The sequence below is a fragment of the Lemur catta genome, chromosome 8 (assembly GCF_020740605.2).
Source record: "Lemur catta isolate mLemCat1 chromosome 8, mLemCat1.pri, whole genome shotgun sequence".
Taxonomy (NCBI): Eukaryota; Metazoa; Chordata; class Mammalia; order Primates; family Lemuridae; genus Lemur; species Lemur catta.
The window spans coordinates 66,822,858-66,843,835 of record NC_059135.1 but is presented as its reverse complement, the minus strand read 5'-3'; the positions used below and the strand labels follow the sequence as shown (position 1 = coordinate 66,843,835).

Here is a 20,978-nt window from a genome sequence, read left to right as displayed (position 1 = left end):
TGAGTGGTGAGGCAAATTACTTCCGCAGCAAATTAGCATTTTGAATAATCCATAAAAATCATTAAATCTCAAGGTTGGGAGGAAACTGATAGGTAGATAACCAGATCCAACATCCTTTTGGTAATAATATAAAACTCCTGCCAGCCATAAAGATTAATTCATATTTCAAATAAGGAATTTGGTTATCCTTAAATGTATCCTTTTAAATAAGTTTAATCCCAACATTCATCTGATACAATTCTTAGGCTAAAAAGCTGAGTGCTGAGATAAGATGTCAAGGAACATAAAACACATTATGAATGTTTCGAGCAGTGCCTGCCTGCCTTCCTCTTTCTTTTCCTTCCTTCCTTCCTTCCTTCCTTCCTTCCTTCCTTCCTTCCTTCCTTCCTTCCTTCCTTCCTTCCTTTTTCTTTCTTCTCCTTCCTTCCTTCCTTCCCTCCCTCCCTCCCTCTTTTCTTCTTTTCTTTTCTTTTCTTTTCTTTTCTTTTCTTTTCTTTTCTTTTCTTTTCTTTTCTTTTCAATATCAATCCCAGAAGTAAGGATTAAAAATGGTATTAATGTATACAATGTTTTATTTAATATTCCTCTATGAGTGAAAAACTTGAATGTTTTAGTTTGGTCTTTTTGTTTTAGCCAATGCAATTTCATAGATGTGTTTTTCTGCCTGTTACAACAGAAAAGGTAAAGCATTTGCTGCAGATTATTTGCAGATGCCTCAAATTTACTCTGGAAAGTCTAATTTTCCATCAAATAATTTTAAAATTAGTCAGAGAGCTTCAAGAGTTGAAAGCAAATTCCTGATCAGTGTGGCTACTTAAGGAATTTCACAGATACTCAAGGGACTGTGTGGTGACCACAATGACATAGTAAGTGGGTTGGCTAAGTTTTATTTTTATCTCAGAGAGCGATGTGAACTCTAATGGAAAATAGTGGTAATTTCCTAGTTAGGTTTTTGGTAAAGATTAAAACACTTTGCTCTATTTGTGTTGAAGTTTTACAAAACATATAGAATAATATAAAGCAGAAATTAACCCTCGGAAGCTATCAGGATTAAACCTATTTAAGAGAATGCACACATCAGAGGGGCAGATCTAGGAATGGAATCGCAGCATTGAGATCCCAGATAGAATCCAATTAACAAGACGGAGAAGCTTAGCCTTTCCTCATCAGTTAATCATGTTTTCTTCCTTTGTTTCAGTTACAATGTTTTAGATATGGATTTGATTAAACACTCCCGTAGAAGTTTATGGGTACCTATTCTTTCAGATTCTAGTCATGTTAACAGTATAGCCCTTAAGGAGCTATATAAAAATATGTCAGATTTACTTTAGTTGTATTTATCTTTATCAGAAATCTATTATTCATTTTAGATCAAGACTGGGATTATCTGTCATCTAATATAGCTTGTTTTTAGGGTCGTTTTTCTGTACTTGGTAAGGAGTGTGTGTGTGTGTGTGTGTGTGTGTGTGTGTGTGTGTGTTTTGTTTTTTTAATTCAGAGCTGTTCCAAATATTTCAAGGAGTCTTTGTGACTTTTTACACAAAGAATATCTAAATACTTTCCAGGTGTTGCTGTGTGTAGCCATACAGGATGTTTAGCATGTAAGGGCACGTGACCAAGGGGTGAGTGGGAGCCGAAATCCAGCCTGCCCTATGCTCCCAAAACTGTGCTCCCTGCATGCGATTTGTTAATTTGAACTAAGGCATGGGCATTAGTATGGGCTCATATCAGTCCTGATACTTGCGTATTATATGTAAAATGTTTCCTTAACTGTCTCGTAATTTGAGACTTGAATTGTCTCAACTTATCCTTTTATGTAATATCTTGGGTTTTTTATAGTGGTTAAACATATGTAACATAAAATTTACCATTTTTAAGTGTACAGTTCTGTGGCATTAAGTGCATTCACATTGTTGTGCAACCATCACCACCTTCCATCTCCAAAGCTTTTTATTTATCTTCCTCAACTGAAATTCTGTACCCATTAAACACTAACTCCTCATTCCCCCTTAACCCCTGGCAACCACCATTCTCCTTTCTGCCTCTATGAATATGAGCACTCTAAGTACCTGTTATAAGTGGAATTATACCGTATTTGTCCTTTTGTGACTGGCTTATTTATTTAGCATAATGTCTAATCCATATTGTTGCATGTGTCAGAATTTCGTTCCTCTTTAAGGCTGAATAATACTTTGTTGTGTGTATATACTACATTTTGTTTATTCATCTGTTGATGGATACTTGGTTTGCTTCTACCTTTTGACTATTGTGAATATTGCTATGAACAAGAGTGTATAAATTTTCTTTGCTTTCAAAATCTTTTGAGTATAGACCCAGAAGTGTAATTGCTCGATCATATGGTAATTCTAAATGTTTAATTTTGATGAGGAACCGCCATACATTTTTCATACTAGCTGGACCATTTTACCTTTCACCAGCAATGCACAAGGGTTTCAATTTCTCCACATCCTCACCAATACTTATTTTCTGTTTTGTTTTGTTTTTATTTGACAATAGCTATTGTAATGAGTATGAAGTGCCATCTCATTGTGGTTTTCATTTGTGTTTCCCTAATAATTAGTGGTGTTTAGTATCTTTATGTGCTTGTTGTGCATTTTTATATCTTCTTTGGAGAAATGTCTATTCATGTCCTTTGTCTAATTTTTATTTTGGGTTGTTTATTTTTTGTTATTGAGTTTTGGGAGTTATTTATTCTGGATATATGATATATTCTTATCAGATATGTGATCTGCAAATATTTTCTCCATTCCATGGGGTGCCTTTTCATTCTGTTAATAGTGCCTTTTGATGCACAAGTTTTTAATATTGATGAAGTCCACTTTATTTTTTTCTTTTGTTGCCTGTGCATTTCATGTCGTATCCAAGAAATTAAAACAAATTCAATGTCACAAAGCTTTTCCCATATGGTTCCTTCTAAGAATTTGATAGTTTTAGCTCTTATGTTTAGGTCTTTGATCCATTTTGAGTTAATTTTTGTATATGGTGTAAGGTAAGGGCCCGTCTCCATCATTTTGCACGTAGAGGTCTAGTTTTCCCATTGTCTTGAAGTTTTCAAGATTATTATATAAAGTCAATTTTTTATCAGTATGGGTAATGGCTGGGAGTATGATGAAGGAGGTCTCATATGACCCCAGGTCACAGTTGAAGCAAATTTATGGCTTTATTATCCAGGGATGGATTAACTGATTTAGCACAGTAAGTGTAGCAGGACCAGGTAGACATTCGCTTCCCTGTAGTCTGTATCATTAGGCAGCTGTTGGATTGATGCACGCAGTCAGCTCCCTTCTGTAGAGGGGAAAAGAACTAAGCCATCCCTGAAGCTGATCTAGGTAAAGAAGGATAGATTCTGAAACCCTGCCTTTGGATTTTGCCTTTGCCCCTGGTGGTAGACCAGAAACACAGCTGATCTTTTCTCCTCAGCCATTTTAAGGTCAGTAATAAATGCTATTCAGTAGTTGTCTCATTCTAATTTAAACTTCATCAGTTCTGGATATAGATGGGAAATTGTATTTTAACAGAGAGTAAAAGATAATTTCATGGCGTCCTGAATACTGGAAGAATGTCCACACTATAACACAAATTTTCTGTACCTACTGGAAGGAACCAGTATACCTGTTTCTATGTCAGTTATAAAGATAATGGGATAAGAGAAGCAAAAAAGGTAGAGCATGGAAATTTTCAACAGTTGAGAGACAGTACGATTTGGTGGGTAAGAATATGAACTTTAAAATCAGAAAGAACTAGGTTCTGATGCTGTTCTGCTATATATAAGAAGTTTGTAAACGCTTATCTTCTCAAAGGTGAAGAAAAATAAAAAGAAGTTTGTCTTAGACAAGTTTTTTGCCCAACTTGGTTGGGTAAACTTTTTCAGTCTGTTTTCTCACCTGTTGGGTGGGAATAATAATAACCAATGCTAGGGGGCTTTGTGAGATTAAGTGAGATGAGATGTGCATGGCCAGTAAGCTGCACAGGGGTAAGCCTTCTGTAAATGCTCCATAAGAGGGTGGTACTGATGAGGGGAGAAAATACCCTGTTATGAATTTGTTTGTTTAATTAATAAGACCCTTTGTTGTCCCTGAGAAAAGATAGCAAGATATATTCTAGAAGGAAATTTAACAATTCATAAGTCTCTTGGTTTTTATTTGCGTCTGCTTTTTTTTTTCTTTTTTCTTCTTTTAAGTGCTCCATGTTGCCTTAGCTACAGGGTTGCTAATATTTGCTTCTTTTGCTTCCTCTTTGGTGTCAGTGTCAGTGATTTTCAAGCCCCTGACTTTTTTCTTAGAGATTATCTTTGTAACAAAATAATTCCTTATGAATTTTTTTTGCACCTATCCACTCAGTTCTTATATTTAAGGGTAGTCTCTCCTTTTTAAAGTGCTTACATGTGTATTCCTTTCACTGAACTCTTTCCTTATTAATTATTTAATATTTTTCTTGATATGTGTTTGAATAATACTCATAATCCTTGGTGTTGATCGTCATTAGTGAGAAGAGGGGACGTCCTGGCAGCATGGAGTGGTATCCGGCCCCTTGTTACAGATCCCAAGTCTGAAGATACTCAGTCCATCTCCCGAAATCACGTTGTTGACATCAGTGAGAGTGGCCTTATCACTATCGCAGGTATGAGATACTACCCTGGTATTTGGATGTGCTTTACATACGAGCTTGACTTAAATTGTTCCACGAAGAGTCTCTTTTAACTCTAATGAACAAGGATTTTCTTTTTATGATTCTGAATAAAGCTTTACACATGGCTTTGCCACGTTTGCTATAAACAACAGGTGAATTTTGTTAATAAGTTGGTAAGTGGTTAATTATAAGAAAAATAAGGAATGTCAACCTAATCAATTGTCTATCAACACCTTCGTAGGTGGGAAGTGGACAACGTATCGATCGATGGCAGAAGATACCATAAATGCTGCTATCAAGACTCACAATTTGAAAGCAGGACCAAGTAGAACAGTTGGTCTTTTCCTTCAAGGGGGTAAAGATTGGAGCCCCACACTCTATATTAGGCTTGTCCAGGATTATGGACTTGAAAGTGAGGTGGGTGTGTGTTGCCATGTCACCTTCCTCTTAATCTCTCGCTGTTGTCAGTAACAGATGACCACCATGATGTGGCCTCTGTGATTTAGAGTTTCTTTTTGCTGGGTATGTTTCTGTCTGGAAAGTAAATTAGGAGAAAAGGAGGATCTTACTTTGCTTTAGTTCTTCCAGAGCAATGTGCATTTTATTAAATGGTTTCTATTAAAACCTGGAGTGTATTTGGTTTGTTCCTAGTATACAAGGCATCCCCAGTTCTTTCCATCTTAAACATATGGAATGCTGTTCTTCCAAAGTGATATCTGGAGCAAAATGAAGCTGAAGCTTCATCAGTCATCAATACAGTGATACATGTGTAGTAGAGTTAGTGCTTGCCTAAGCATTCGAAGCCCAAATGGTTTCCTCCCACCGAATCAAAATTACTGATACTCTACAAAAGCTATTAGTTACAGGCTGTAAGAAAACTGGCAAGATAAACATGTACCTTTTTTGCTTTGTACTGAGGAGGTATTGATAGTCAAAGTACCTGCCTAATGCAGTTTTGTTTTTCTAGGTGGCACAGCATCTTGCTGCCACCTATGGTGATAAGGCTTTCGAGGTGGCCAAAATGGCAAGTGTGACTGGCAAGAGGTGGCCCATTGTTGGAGTGCGGCTTGTGTCAGAGTTTCCATATATCGAGGCAGAGGTATGTGAATGGTCACGTGCGAATTTCTTGTCTGCCATGGGGTACCTTTCAACTGTTCATTTTTCATCTTCTTTAAAAATTCTATGTAGCTAAGTTGTAATCCACACGTGTCAGCTAAAACCTTGAGTAAAATGTCTTTCCCATGCAGATCCCTTCCTTTCCCTTATAAAATTTTAATCTTCATTCCAAAGTGTTGTTAATAATGGTAATAATAACAATATAAAATATGGATTTTTTTTCTTCCATAGAGCTATTTCAAGTCTTGTTAATTCACAGTTGTTTGTCCCTTTTGTGAATTTGTAGCTCTTTAAGTTTGTACCACCCATGTCCTGCCTGATGACATACCTTGATGTGACAGTTTCTTCAAGATTTAAGTTGCATTTCTTGTCAAGTTTTCAAGTTTTATGAAACCAGAGACCACGATTTGTATTTACTTGTAATTCGCAATGCCTTAAAATATTGGTGTTCAGTAAGCATTTACCTGTTGATTGAATTTGGGGTTTCTGTCATCTGGTTACTCTAAGAGATGAGACCATAACTTTTTCATATTCGTCCTGTGCCTGTTCAGCTATGTAAATTAATCTCCACGTTACGAATAAGCAAAGAGAGGTAAGTGATTACTGTGGATGGTTAATGAGAAGTGGTGCAGTTTGCATGTTTATGTCAGGTTCTATTTGGGAAGAAGGCATTAACTCTTGTCCAATTTATCCTATTTGCCAAACCTCCTTTGGCAGGCAGATGGAGGACTCATGTGATGCCACTATTTGTCTCATGACTGCTGGAGAACCAGAGAGGATAAAGAAAAATGTCACCTTTCCGAAGCATGAATTTATTTTTTTCAGTGAAATTTTATTTCCTCTTCTTGAAGAAAGGTCTAAACTAATAATGTTTCTTTAATTCGAACTCAGGTGAAATATGGGATTAAGGAGTATGCCTGCACTGCAGTGGATATGATTTCACGCCGCACGCGCCTGGCCTTTCTCAATGTCCAGGCAGCCGAGGAAGCCCTACCCAGGATTGTTGAGCTGATGGGCAGAGAACTGAATTGGGATGATTTTAAGAAAGAGGTATTGTATAGAAGTCTTTAAAACCACAGTTCCCATTACTAAACGTGGAATGGCTTGATCTATTAGCAGCAGAGCGTAGCATAGTTTTTAACGGTGACCTCAGATTTCTTGACAGTGTCTGCACATGTGTGTGTGTGTGTGTGTGTGTGTGTGTGTGTGTGTTTGTATGTGTGTGTGTTTAGTATTGTTAGGCCTTAGGAAAATGGAAACTTATTCTTGTACCAAAATTTAGTTATTCTTGGAAAATCTCTTAAAGAAAATGCTCTTATATTTCTGGTCACAATTCCTGAAGAAGAAAGATATCAATGATTGTGGGATAGGACATTTTATGGTTTTTCATTGAAAACACTCTTAGAACATAGTCAGTGAAATTCACACACCTGCTAATTTGCCTTTGGTAAAACATAGTGGTTTCACTGCCTGACCACCAAGTGCTTATCATTTGTGTCATTTGAGATTTTATTTCATTTAGGCTCTTCTGCCACCACTTCGCTGGATGAGCTCTGGTCATTCTTACCAGTAACCTCCATGTTGCTCAATATATTTGTCAACGCTCAGTCCTCATTTTACTTGACCAAAAAGCAATGTTTGACATAGTTGACTCCCTTCTCCTTCTTGAACTATTTTTTTTACTTTTGGGAACACCTCTCTTGCTTCTTTTTTTGTCACTCCCAAACTACTACTCCTACAGTCTTCCCCATGTCATAAATAGCTATTCTACTCTTTGGCTGCTCAGGCCAAAATATTAGTATTGTACTTTATGCATTCTCTCACACCCCATCTAAATCCACCAGCACATCTTAACTGTATCTGTCTTTAAATAATGGTTTGGATTCAGTCCTTCCTTAACACATTCAACTGCTGTCACCCTGATTCAGGCTACTAACATCTGTCACATGGATTATTGTAATAGTTTGCCTCCCCTAAACTGGTGTCCCTTCTTTAACAGTTTTATTAATGGTGCTTCAGTGTATTAAAACATGATCCAGTCTCAAATTGGAGAGGAGGCCTAGGCTGGAAATATAAATATGAGTTGATATTTAAGCCATCAGACTGGATGAGATCATGTAGATAGTGTAGTTAGGTGATGAGAGTGATTCCAAGACTGACCCCTGTAGCACACCAAAATTTAGAAATTGAGGAAATAAGGAAGAATCCAGGAAAAAGAAAAAGTAATAGCTAGTGAAGTTGAAGGAAGAGTGACAAGACTCAAGAGGGGGTCGTGACCCACAAGATAAGGAAGAAAGTATGTCTTAGTCCATTTGGACTGCTATAGCAGAAATACCATAGAGTGGGTGGCTTAAACAGCAAACGTTTATTTCTCAGTTCTGGAGGCTGGGAAGTCCAAGGTCAAGACACCAGCAGATTTGGGATCTGGAGGAGGCCTGCTTCCTGGTTCATAGACAGGATGGCTTCTTGCTGTGTTCTCACGTGGCATGAGTGAATGAACATTATTGAGCATCTATGTCATGTGCTGAAGGTGCAGGGATGAATTGGGCACGTGGCCTGTCCTTAAAGCATTCTCATTTTGGTGTAGACTCCCAAAGAGACACCTGGGAAATGGGCAGATTTTGAGGCTTGATTTTGGACTGAGTGAGAGTCTTTTGGGACCCCATATTTAAAAAATTCTCCGCTACTAATTTTAATGTAATGTACTGTGGTGTACTGATTAGAAGTCACCATTCAGAAAGAGTTACTTATAGTAGAGGAAACAGGCTCACAGAGTAAGTCCCTGTCAGAGTTCATACAAGCAGTAAATTATGGAGCGGGGATTGAAAACCAGGTATTCTGACCCTGGCACGTGAGCCTTCCCCACCCTGCCCTGCTGCCTCTGCGTTAGCCACACTGGCTTATAGCTCTTCCAGGCTGGAGTTTCAGTTTGATCAGCTAAGGCTCTATAGAGAGGCAGCACAAGAATGAATCTTATTCCTGTACTATTGCCAGTCATTTTTACCATATAGAAGTTTTGGGGATAATGTGTTCTTCTAAAAATTATGGTTGGAATGCTTAGAGTATGCAGGAACATATTTTGTGCTAGGAATTCAGGCTGTAGGAGGTAGGAAAAAGGATGAAAATTCTGCAAACTTGTTGGGTTTGGCCCTCCCTGGGAAGCTGGATTCAACTTCAGTTCAGATTTTATGAACAGATTTATGTGCTCAGAAATACTCTCCCCTCCTCCTTAACAAAATAACATAAATAAAAGACCTAAAGTTATTACTCAGTATCTGAGACACAGGAGTATTAATGAGAGCTGTGGACAGTCTAGAGAGAACAAAGAAGAGGGAAAAAAAAAGAATTAAAAGGTTAGAAAACTGGACTTCTGAGAAAAGGTTAAAAGCATTGGGATTATTTAACCTGCAAAAGTGAAAGAGGAACGAAATGATAAATAACTCTCCGTAGATGAATTGTGGTTGTTTTTACTGGTCAATACTTAATGAGTGACTTGTATACTGAACATTGTACCAAATATTTTAGGGGAATAATAAATAGCTCATAGTTTCAAGAATCTTGAAATTTAATCAGGGACTCACGGCATATATATACATATATATATATATATACACACACATATCTATATCTGAAATGTATGTATATTTCCCAAAATTTAGAGAAATATTTAGAGAAACTGTTATTTATTCAAGATCAAAATCCTGCCAACTTGGAAGAACTGATGAAGGAGGAAGGCAATGTCTGGGGGGGTTGGAGATTGATAGAGGAGTTGGTAGGTATATTTAGAGAAAATGACATTGCCAGATTGTATTCTACAGGGCAGAAATTAATGTACATGAAAAGGCAACTACATGGTCAAAAGAGTGTAGGAGTTCTGAGTTAAACAAATAAAACTGTTTTCTTTAGTACAGGTAATTTGGAACCTTTAAAATGGTTATGTGTATTTTCAATTTCCAGAAGGGAACTTAGTTGGAGACAGACCCAACTCTCACTTTTTGGGAGGGCTGGCTGCAAAAGGGACTATAATACTGAGGACATATTTTGAGAAATGCTACCTTGCAGGATTTGGTAAGATAAATTTTATAACGTTCAGGCAAAAGATACATTTTTCATTGAAAGACTGTAAAAAGAAGACACTTAAGTAGATTTAGAGAATCTCACAAAAAGAAAGTTTTTTTTCAAAATTGATTCCAATAAGGAGGAAGAAAGGGAGCAAAAGGAAAAATGGAGTGACTCTGGGCAAAGCAAGCTGATAAACACCAGATTGAAAACAATTGGAAGATAGATGCTTAACAGTGAAAGGAGATATATATCAGGAATAACATGGATATATATGAATAGTATCAGGTATTGTTAGAGTGTTGAGGAAAAAATGCTAAGGACACCGAAAATAACTTTTAAAAATTAAAAAAATTCAAGGCCTATCCTAGAGTTTTGCTTAAGGTGACAAGCATCACATTCTTGAATGCTGGAGTGAAGGGAGAATTATTCAATTTACAGTTTAGTACCAATGTGTTATTCCTTCTCTCTCTCTCTCTCTCTTTCTCTCTCTCTGGTTTCATGTGTGAAAATAATAAAATGTAAATATAAGAGAGGCATAGATACTCAAATAGGCTACTCTAAATAAGTTTTATGCTAGCCCAGAAAAATTATATCCCAGGGTACTCAGAGAATTTGCAGCTGGGATTGTTTACCTACTGTTGATCTTTAAAAATACATAGCCAATAGGAAAGGGACCAGAAGACAGAAGTTAGGCAAATATAGTACCAAATTTCAAAAAGAAGAGAAAAGAAAAATAGAGTTTGCAACCCAGATACCAATGGGTTTGGCATTGATCCTGGGTGGTTTTCTAGATTACAGTATTTTAAGTTTATTTTATCAGCATCTAGCAAGAAGTAGTGATCACTAGTAAGGAATCACTTACATAAAATCATTTTATATATCTCATTTTCTTTTTACATAGAGCAAAGAGATTGATTGTTAGATCAGGGAAATGTTATAGACATAATGTATCAGATTCCATAAAGCATTTTATAAAGCCCCATGTGATGTCTTTGTAAAATTGGTAGATTTGTGGCTAGTTAAATAACCAGTGTTGGGCTCAGAAGAGGTCTCTGGTAGCAGGTCATAAGCAGTCTGTCCCTGGTCTTGACCTAATCTACCTTAGTTCAGATGATTAGATTACAATGTTGACGGCATGTGTCTTTGGTGTGCCAGTAACAAGAAACTGGAGGGAGAGTGAATGTTTGATGAAATGAAACAATGGGTGAAATTTCATTAGGTATAATTTAATAGAGATAAATGGCAAACCTTACATTAGGTAGAAAAACAACTCCATCCATTCAAGATAGATTTGACAAGGCTTAACAGTAACATATGTGAAAAAGAAATATGGTTTTAGTTAACTGTGAATGCATAGCTGTTAACAGTGGTCCATTGCTGCCCTGAAATCCAGTTGCAATCTTAAACTGCATTAATAGAAATTATATATCTAGATTGATGAAGCTGATAGTTACTCCTTTCTAGGTACTTGGCAGATCTCTGTTCAAGTATTGTGTTTTATTCTGATAATTGTATTATATGACAGACCAGTTGTAGTCTGGAGGAAATTATCTGGCATGGTATAGGGATTCAAAATCATGTCTTATGCAGAAGAGTAGTTCTAGACTAAAAGAAAACTCTAAAAAGGAAAGCGCATGATACTATCTTTAAATACTTGTTAAGCTGTGAGACCGGAAAAATGAAAAAACATTATGTGTGTTCTACTGTAGGAAAGTTTTGCCCATCCCAAACAAATTGGATGAATTATAAGGAGGTGGATTTAATCTCAACATAAACTTTCTAACAAGGGGAGCCATCCCTTTATGGGCTACCTTCAGTGGTATTAAGTTACCTTTCTATTGCTAGAGTTATTTAGACAAGAGTCTTCATGCTTCCATTTCTGGAGTGTTACAAAAGTAATGTTGGGTTAGGAAAGTATATTGTTACATTTAGGGAGAAATCTCTTCCAGCTTTGAAATTCTATGATTCCTTGCTTGATAGAGTATGGATAAATTACACAGGCAGCAAAGGGCCGTGAATTGAGGGAGAGATTGTTGTTGGAGGGCAGCAGCAGAGATGGCATTTCCAAGGAGATGAATTTTGAACCAGTTCCGTTGAAAATGGTTGGACAAAATTGGTGGAAAAGGAAAATAATTTTATTTATGACAACTGGTAGATTTTCTCTTGTGAAGAGAGAATTCTGTCAGCGAGGAATGCCCTTGGAGATGGAGACTCCACAGACAAGTTTTATGTGTATTATTTATTATATATACATACATGCATCTTTTTAATTTATTTTTTAAGCTGAGAGAATTAATTAGTGTTGATAACTTTCTATTTTGCTATTTAAGAGCATTAAGGAAGAACATGTTTATTATCTATTTCCTAAGAGGAAGGAAAATAGGAAAAGAATAATCTCAGAAAAACTTTGTCTTCAGCAGGAAATAGAGTCAGAGGTCTTATCGCTGATATAACCAAGCACATAAAAACACATTTCATGAAAGTATATGTGCCATTGTTTTATTTTACTTCACATTGACACTCTTCTTCAGAACATAATTTGGGAGCCGTTGAGTTAGTAAAATCATTTGATGGAGTGCTGGGGAATTTAAGACGTGTATTAGTCAGTTTTTGCTAGGTTATACTGTATAACAGGCAATTTCAAAATCTCAGTGGTTTATCATAGCAAGCATTTATTTTTTACTTATATTACATGAAGCCTGCATGTTAGCTGCTGTGGCTGTTCTCTGTATTCCAGGTTGGCTTCAGGTCTCATCTGAGACATGCCTTTCTTATGGCATAGGAATGAGAAAGGCTAAGCAAAACTATAAAGTTACTTAAAAAAATTTTTTTTAAAGCTTTTTTGTTTGTACAAATTTATGGGGTACATGAGAAATTTTGTTACCTATGTATAATGCCTGGTGATCTAGTTAGCGTACTCAGGTGTTCGTCACCTGAGTATAATACACTTTTGTTAAATATAGTCATCCTACTCCGCTATCAAACATTGAATTTATTCCTTCTATCTTACTGTGTGTCTGCGCCCTTTAGCCCACTTCTCTTCCTCCTCCCCCTCTTCCCCACTCACCCTTCCCAGGCTCTTTTACCTATTTTTCCACTTTCTACCTCCATGTGTTCAAATTTTTTAGCTTCCACATGTAAGTGAGAACATGCGCTGTCTTTTTGTTTCTTTTAATGCATTTACACAAAGGTGGCGTGTATCCTACCCATTCATATTCCACTGGCCAAATAGGTCACATGGCCAGCTCACATCAATAAGGTTGAGAAGTGTATGTACGGGGGAGAAGTGTGTGTGGTGGTAGTGGGGCGTGGGGTGGATAAGAGAGATTTATGAACAATATACACTACAATGGAGTCATTTTGGAAGTTATTAGATGGGACGGTGACATGATGAAAACTAAGAGTTTTTGCAGCAATAGTTAGCATCATTTGGGACTGGGACATTGAAAACAGGAAGAGTAACTATTGAGGATAGCTTATTTCTTCCACGACTTTGTAACTTTCACCTAATTATTGGAACCACAGTAGCAAAATTTCAGTATAGCTAATCTCATGAGCTCTGCCTTTGCACTTCATGTCACATAGTAGTTGCTCAAGTCCTAGATACCTTCACCTTTAGTTGCTTTTTTGTCACCAAACTACAAGAATTTGGTCCTGTAGATTTTGCTGGCCAAGTCTGTATAGGAATACTTGTAGTAAAAAGAAATAAAATATCAAAACATGCAGCAAAATGAATGAATCTCAGGATCATCATGCTGTGTGAAAGCAGTCAAACACAAGACTACATACTATATGAAAACTTTTATATGAAATTCCTGGAAAGGAAAGCTCTGGTGACAGGAAGCAGATCAATGGTTGCCTGGGGCAAGGAGAAAAGATCAACTTCAAATAGACATGAGGAAGGTTTTAGCAGGATGGACATGTTCTAGATTTTGATTGAGGTAGAGTGTACATTTTACTGAATGCAAATTGTACTTCAGTAAACCAGGACTTGTGCTGATCAGATACGTGAGGATCAGCTTCTTTTGAAGACCAAAAGGAAAAAAGGGACAAAAAAATCAGTAATTCTTTCCATAAGTCTTTGAACTTTGTATGTATCTCTGTTTTAGGAAGAACTTGAAACAGCCAAGAAGTTTCTATATTATGAAATGGGCTATAAATCTCGATCAGAACAGTTAACAGATCGCTCTGAAATCAGCCTGCTGCCTTCAGACATTGACAGGTACTTCTTACAAGTTTCTTTCTTTCTTTTTTTTTTCCTCTTCACCTATGTAAGTATATTTTTTCTATTCAATGTTGTGTTCCAGGTACAAGAAGAGATTTCATAAGTTTGACGCAGACCAAAAAGGCTTTATTACCATTGTTGATGTTCAGCGTGTATTAGAGGTAATTTTCTTTGGTTCAATATCAGTCTCTGATAGTAGACTAATATAAAGATGATATTGGATATTTTTCTCATCTAATGCTTTCTACAAGTAATATTTTTGTTGTCATTTTTGAAAATTTAGTAACATTAGTAAAAGGATATGCATAATTTTTAATTAAACCTCATTGCTCTGTGCTTTTACTTAGAGTATCAATGTCCAAATGGATGAAAATACACTACATGAAATGCTGAATGAAGTAGATTTGAACAAAAACGGACAGGTTGAACTCAATGAATTTTTGCAGGTGAGTTGTAGTGAAAGGAAACAATGTATTTGCTTTTATCTTTTGGTTGTCATGATCATAAATGGATGTTCAGGAATGGATTTTTAAGTCCACACAGTTGTCACTTTGTTCTGAAAAAGGAGAAAGCTTGAAGCCAGCAAAAGTTGATATGTCTGCCCTCAAGGATAAGGCTCTACTTTGGTGCATGGTTTTTTCTTTCTTTTTGTAAGAAGTGTTCTGTTACATTGGTTAATTGACATTAAAGCCAAGTTATTTATGGCTTAAAGGGTTGAATATGAAGCATGCTTTTTAAAGAAGTATGCCATGAAATAACACTGCTGGGCTTTTCTCTGCCTACTTTACAAGAGACAACATAGTATTTCTAATGTGGAAAGTAATTTTTTTATGGAGGAAGTTTAAAAAATTATAGTTGTATTCATTTAAGAATCATATTCATTTGAGAATGTAATTATTAGATTCTTATGTTATAAAGCACCAGAAAATCAAAAGGAAAGAAACCTGTACTCTGGGATCAAGACCATATAATTTAAATATTTCTATTTTCAATTCCAACTTATTCAAGGTTCAATTGTTTAATCTTTGTAGCCATGAAGGAAATAAATTTTGTTACTTTAACTTCAAACTAGATGCTACACATCATTCCTTAAAAGTTTCTTAAAAGAAAGAAATTCAATAAATCCCTATATTATTTGTAGCTGTCCATATGACTGTGATCATATGACGAATGTATTGGTTTCCAAGCAGCCAGGTTTTTTTCTGTAGCGCTTCTTGGGCAGGTATTTCAAATGAATGCCAGGTCTTGCTTGCACCATGGCAATGATGAATGCTGAACATGAAATAAATTAATGCTAGGGATTTTGGTCAATGTCAGCCCTTTCTTCACTGTGTCAAGTTAAACAAACAAGATCAAGGCAAAGGAAATGGTAATTGTCTCTCTGGAGATGAGCTGCAGATAAGAGCATTGTTGAATCTAAATGCAGAAAATTTTCACAGGTTGTGTCCAGCATTACAAAAAAGAATGTTTAGTTCTTTAGCTTACTGTTTAACTAAATGCACATTTTAAATTGAATTGAAAATTTATGCTTGGGAATTGAACACCACTGAATGCATTTTTTTGGTGTAGTGTTTCTAGAGAATATTTTATTGTTTGTCTCAGAATTTTAGAAAACTTCTTCAAAGAAATGGCTTATGGTTCATTTCATGTGTGTTGTAAATAAGCAGCAGAATTTAGGGTTGAAAGACCTGGGGTTTTAGAAACAATAAGAATCTAATTTTATGGATATGTTATGTGGTTTGGGTTTTCTTGAATGCAGTAGAGTTAAAAACATAGAAAATAATTTAAACCATCTATAGGTTTTCTTGTAGAGTTTTTTAATAATTGAGTATTTTTGTCCAATTCAAAATGAAAGAGACCATTCATGCTTCTGCTAGGTACACAGTGTAATTTTCAACTTAAGAAATGCTGACCGTATTTCTCATGAAATATATTCACACCCAAATGTTATTTTTTTCTTGTAATATGGTTTCTAGATACATGTAGTATTTAAAGAAAACGTTGAATGTTTAGAGGTTTGTGCATCTTATTCTGTTTATGGCTAAAACAATTTCTAGCTTTGTGAGTTTTGTTAGCTCTGATAAACTTTGAAAGTCTTCCTGACATCAGAGACAAAACAATAAACAAATTGTTCTGTCTTTAGATGTCAGCATTCCTTTTGTTATACCATCTCTCAGATGCAATGTGTATGTTTGGGTTTTTTGTTTTTTTAATAAAATGTTTTCTTCTCCTGAAGATTAAGAACCCACATTTATCCCATTAAACATCCTTTTTGAATATAGGTATGGGTTTTCAATAATCTTTATAGAAGGATCACTATAGATATTGCTTGGTTACATGACTTTATTTCTAGGTTTGGGCTTCTGTATGTAGGATTCCATCTCCAGTAAGTGATAGCTTGTGAAACAGCTTTTAATAAGGTCAAGAAATTCTGACCCAGCCCCTTGGCAGATACCTCTGACTCTTATTCAGAGCTGTTTTTAAGACATGCATCTTGACAGCCTAAAAACTATGATCCTAAAAATATTTTAAGAATTTTCCTATATATTTTTTTCTGATGAATGGCTAAATCTGTTCTTTTAAAGTAAATAAATAAAAAAGATTGAGGAAGTGAGATCAAGAAAAGCAAATAGATAAAATCACATTAACGTGAAATGGAAAAAAAAAATCTCCATGCTCGTAATTGCAAAGTGGCTTCCAGATTAAAGGCCTTTGCCTGCTGACTGCATGTAATTTCAAGACTAATTCTGATTTTATCCATTGGATAAAAATGAATTAGCTAAAATCTGGGCTGTGGAGTGCTTTTAATTCTTAAGGTAGATCTCTGGGTCCATTTTCAAGGACTTAAATGTAAATTACTTTAAAAAGTCTTTAAGGAATTTGGATTTAGGGGATTTGAAGTTGTCAAGTACAGTAACACTAAAAAAGGGTAGATAAATATAGGTCATGGTTTGTCTTTGTTCAATCCCTGAGATTTCTTTTTAAGATTTTTACATGGAATTAAAGAGCCAATATTTGAAGTTGCTAAAAAAAAAAAAGAAAAAAGAAATGCCCTGAGTACATTAAGGGACAAAAAATGATGCATTAAGATTTGCCTTTAAAGGCAAGCTGATTTGCTAGATAGATGTGGCTTTTGCAGCAGTGGTGAAATACCTGCTCTTTCCCCTCTTTTTGAAATGTTTAAAAATTGTACTCTTCTGATTTGAGTTGTAGTACTTGTGATGGTTTTTGATGAAGCATTTAATTACCTCTGCCTGCTGTAATGGTAACCGTTAAAATGCTGTGAAGAAGGAAATAAGCTGGCCTGTCCTCTGAATCTGTTGTGTATTTTCTCTTTAAGCTGATGAGTGCTATTCAAAAAGGAAGGGTGTCTGGAAGCCGGCTTGCTATACTAATGAAAACTGCAGAAGAGAACCTTGACAGAAGAGTTCCAATTCCAGTGGACCGTAGTTGTGGAGGATTGTGAGTCTGAGCAGTAAATCCACAGCCAACAAACGTAGGAACAGCAAATCACCATGTAACAACCAGAGATGACTTAAACCACTCTAAAATAGTGAATATGACTAGCTGCCTTTTTTAACACTGGAAAACATTCCAAAACTTTAGGATGTTGGTATATTTGCCAACTTTATATGCTGATATTTTATTTGTATTGTCATTCAATCTAGCTTCTAAAAAGTGTATTTTATCCTTTTTTCTCATTTTCAGTGCACATTGATTTAACATTTTACATCCATTTTGTGACCTGTTAGACTTGACATGCTCTTTTTTTTAATTATTCATTTATTCTAAATCAGTTCTAGAGGCAGAATATTTTGGCAACAATTGAGAAAAGAAGCTACAGAAATTTTGTGACATGCACAAAGCTCTGGACATTAAGCTTACAGATAGCATTTATTAAAGAGAATGACCTATTGAAATGATACAGTGTTTCTGGAGACTTCTCAGTCCCTTCTTCCTCCAGCTTGTCTGTCTTCCCCATCCAAACAATATTGCACAATTTTATATCTAGAGCATGACTGGCAAGCCGGAGAAGGAAGAAAAAGTTTAGATCTGGTTACAGGAGCAAGTCTCAAAAAGAAACTCTGAAGGCTTCCAGAATCACAGGTATAAGATAAGGATAGCACTGACATTTGCTGGAAGTTGCAGTGATAGTTTCAGCTCAGCAGTTCATTTTTTTCCTCAGTCACTGCTGGTTTTCTTTGACTGTCATTGTTGCCAAGGAAGATCCCTGCTTTTCTTACTTTAAAACCAGCATTGAAGTAGCAAGTTGGATGCAATGCAATGAGACCAAATTTCTCCCATCTTTACAGTAATAATACATTTAAGGGTTAAGAACATGTGTTTATATATCCATATATGATAACACAAGTTTCAGTCACCAAATCCTAAATTTTAGAGCTTGTGGTATTGTCAAACCTGGCCTATCACTTTTTTGGGGTATTTGCATATGTAGTAAAAGAGGATAGAATAGACTTCAGTTAACTTTAATTATAATTATATGTAAAATAAGACAGTTCAGTATCCAAGGTCATTGTGGCTACTTAAAGCCTTTCACCTCCTGTACTTAATGGAAATATTCTCAGTCAACTAGAAATAAAAATGAAAAAATGACTCCCTCCGCCCCCCCCCCCACCCCAAAAGCAAAAATCAGTGTGCATTGAATTTAACAAGTAATGTGTGGAATTTAAAAAAACAGTTTGGGATGCTTTTGCCATATTTAGGTGGCGTTTTAACTAGTCATCTGAATATTTATTAGTTGTGCTTCCTCTTATGAAGCTGACTACTCACTGTTTTTGTTTTTTAAGATCAGGTTCTGAAACGTAATAGGAAATGTAACACTTTATTTCACGGCAGGTTTTTATTGCACAGACTTGAAGTCTTAGTTTTTTAAATTGGTACATAAAACACTTTTGTGCTGTTATCTCTATTTATGTCAACATTGTAGAGTATCTTTATGCCTTATTCAGGTGAGTTATGAGTCTGTATGTCACAATATAAACACTGGAGGTTCACTCACCGAGGCCCCCACCCACCACCTCTGAGACAAACAAAAACCACAGGGAAAGGCTGCGTCTTAACTCATTTTATTTTTAAATGAAGTTTAGATACTTGTCACTTCCTAAAGGAAAACTTAAAAAGAGCAAGTGATGCTCCCAGGTGTCACTGTGAACTTTTTTCTTTCAAAGTGTGAATTTTTACACTGGCTTTTTTTTTTTTTTTCCACATAAATGTGGCTTTGCAATTTAGTGTTTTTCTATCAAGACAATAAATTTCACTGTTTAGAACCTGGTGACACTCAATAGGTAAATGTACTGTCTTTTAAGACATCCTAGATGATGCTCTCTCTCTCTTTCTCTCTTTCTAGTTAGATCAAGATAACGATGACTTGTATCCTCCCTGGTTCAGTTACAGTAGGGAACGGGCTTAAAATGTGACTGGCCCAGGCGGATCTGTGTTTGTTAAACAGGCCTTGTTTGTGCACGCTTTGCTATGAGTGAAGTTCCTTTAAGGACAAAGAAAAGCACACTTTCCTTCTTTTGAGCGTATCTGCTTTTGCTTAAAATCTGCTAAATTCTAAAACACACAGTCCTTCACCAATCCCGGAGACTCATTTGGAAATAAACTGGTTTCAAGGCATTACTGTGAATGAAGCACCCCAGCATTTTTTTTATAAGTTCTTAATTAAACCTGTACAGCTACTTTACTTGATTTAAGAAAGGGGTGGGGGGGAGAGAAATAGGGGAATAAGCCCCTTCAAAACTCATTCCAAGCACAGAAGAATTTTTTTCCTTTTTATAAAAACTTGATATTAGTTGTTTCTGTTGAGGTGGGGGTGGGTGGTGCAGAGATTGCCTTTTATCAACAAGTGATTTATTTCAAGAACCTTTAAGGGGATTCAGGTGAAGGAACCCCTGTCTGTGCTGGAGAATTGAATGCTACCTTAAATAGCCCCCACCTTGGTCATAACAATAGTGATGATGCTGGATTATTTGTTAAGCCAAGGTTGTCTGCCTCCTATCCATCACGCTGTTGGCAATATTCTTGCTTTCAATCGGTTTATACTGAGTGTAACTTTAGGATTTCTGCTATTAAATGCATGCTCCCTATTCTGATTTGGTTTCTGGCTTTGTTTTGTCTGTTTCAAAATATGTAGCTTTCTCTTTAGTACAACAAAAATTTCATTCTGACTTTTACCAGATCTGTTGTAAGAGTCATCATTGATTTTGTTTTTTTTTTCTTCTTTATGTATTTGTAATGATTTTTGGCATATGAATGTAATGTTGAAGTCAATGACGCTATAACTTGCACTGTTTTGCATTATGTCAACCTTTTTTAGGGAGTAAAAAAGCCCTACTATGTTTTTAAAGAATATCAAATATAAGCCCAGTGCTGGAGTGGATATACGCACTGCATGTTTTCATATGTGACACTTTTATGTTTTGTGTTGGGTTATTGTTCTAGATTGGACTGTTAAATACTGTGTTTGAGGCTGGGTTGTCATTTTTATAACTGTCTTGGTGTTTTATCGCCATTATTTATTACTTTTGATATACAGAATGAGCTGCATGCATTTATAGAGCAATAAGAGGATGTATTTAATGTGCCTTGTTTTTAACTGAATAAGAACTGGAAGCATGAATCAATAAAACTGATTAAAATGGTCCATTTGCTGGCATTTTGATGTTACTCGTAGTCAGACAAATAACTTTGATTACTGTTGAAGTTTAAAAAAAGTTTGAAAATATTTTCACAAACTATGTTTTTAATGACACAAAAGTGAAATATCTACATAGACAGATGTAATTTTATGAGACTGCTGGAGTTATTTGTATTAATTTGTTGCTGCAGCCTTCAGGGCATGACTTCTGTATTTGTGCAATCCTATTCTAAAATTACATTCATCCTGTTATAACTCAGTTGC

General features: G+C 35.8%; 1 protein-coding gene across 3 annotated transcripts in view; it reads left to right on the top strand.

Moving 5' to 3' along the window:
- GPD2 (glycerol-3-phosphate dehydrogenase 2) overlaps positions 1-20,718 on the top strand; it is a 134,674-nt gene extending 113,956 nt beyond the window's left edge. For all 3 annotated transcript variants that reach the window (XM_045560144.1, XM_045560143.1, XM_045560142.1), the window contains 8 exons: positions 4,507-4,641; positions 4,892-5,067; positions 5,618-5,749; positions 6,658-6,816; positions 13,938-14,050; positions 14,136-14,214; positions 14,401-14,499; positions 17,394-20,718. In XM_045560144.1, the coding sequence (XP_045416100.1) occupies positions 4,507-4,641; positions 4,892-5,067; positions 5,618-5,749; positions 6,658-6,816; positions 13,938-14,050; positions 14,136-14,214; positions 14,401-14,499; positions 17,394-17,519 (1,019 nt within the window). In that variant the 3' untranslated portion in view covers positions 17,520-20,718. The remainder of the gene's footprint in view (positions 1-4,506; positions 4,642-4,891; positions 5,068-5,617; positions 5,750-6,657; positions 6,817-13,937; positions 14,051-14,135; positions 14,215-14,400; positions 14,500-17,393) is intronic.
- The last annotated feature ends 260 nt before the right edge of the window (positions 20,719-20,978 follow it).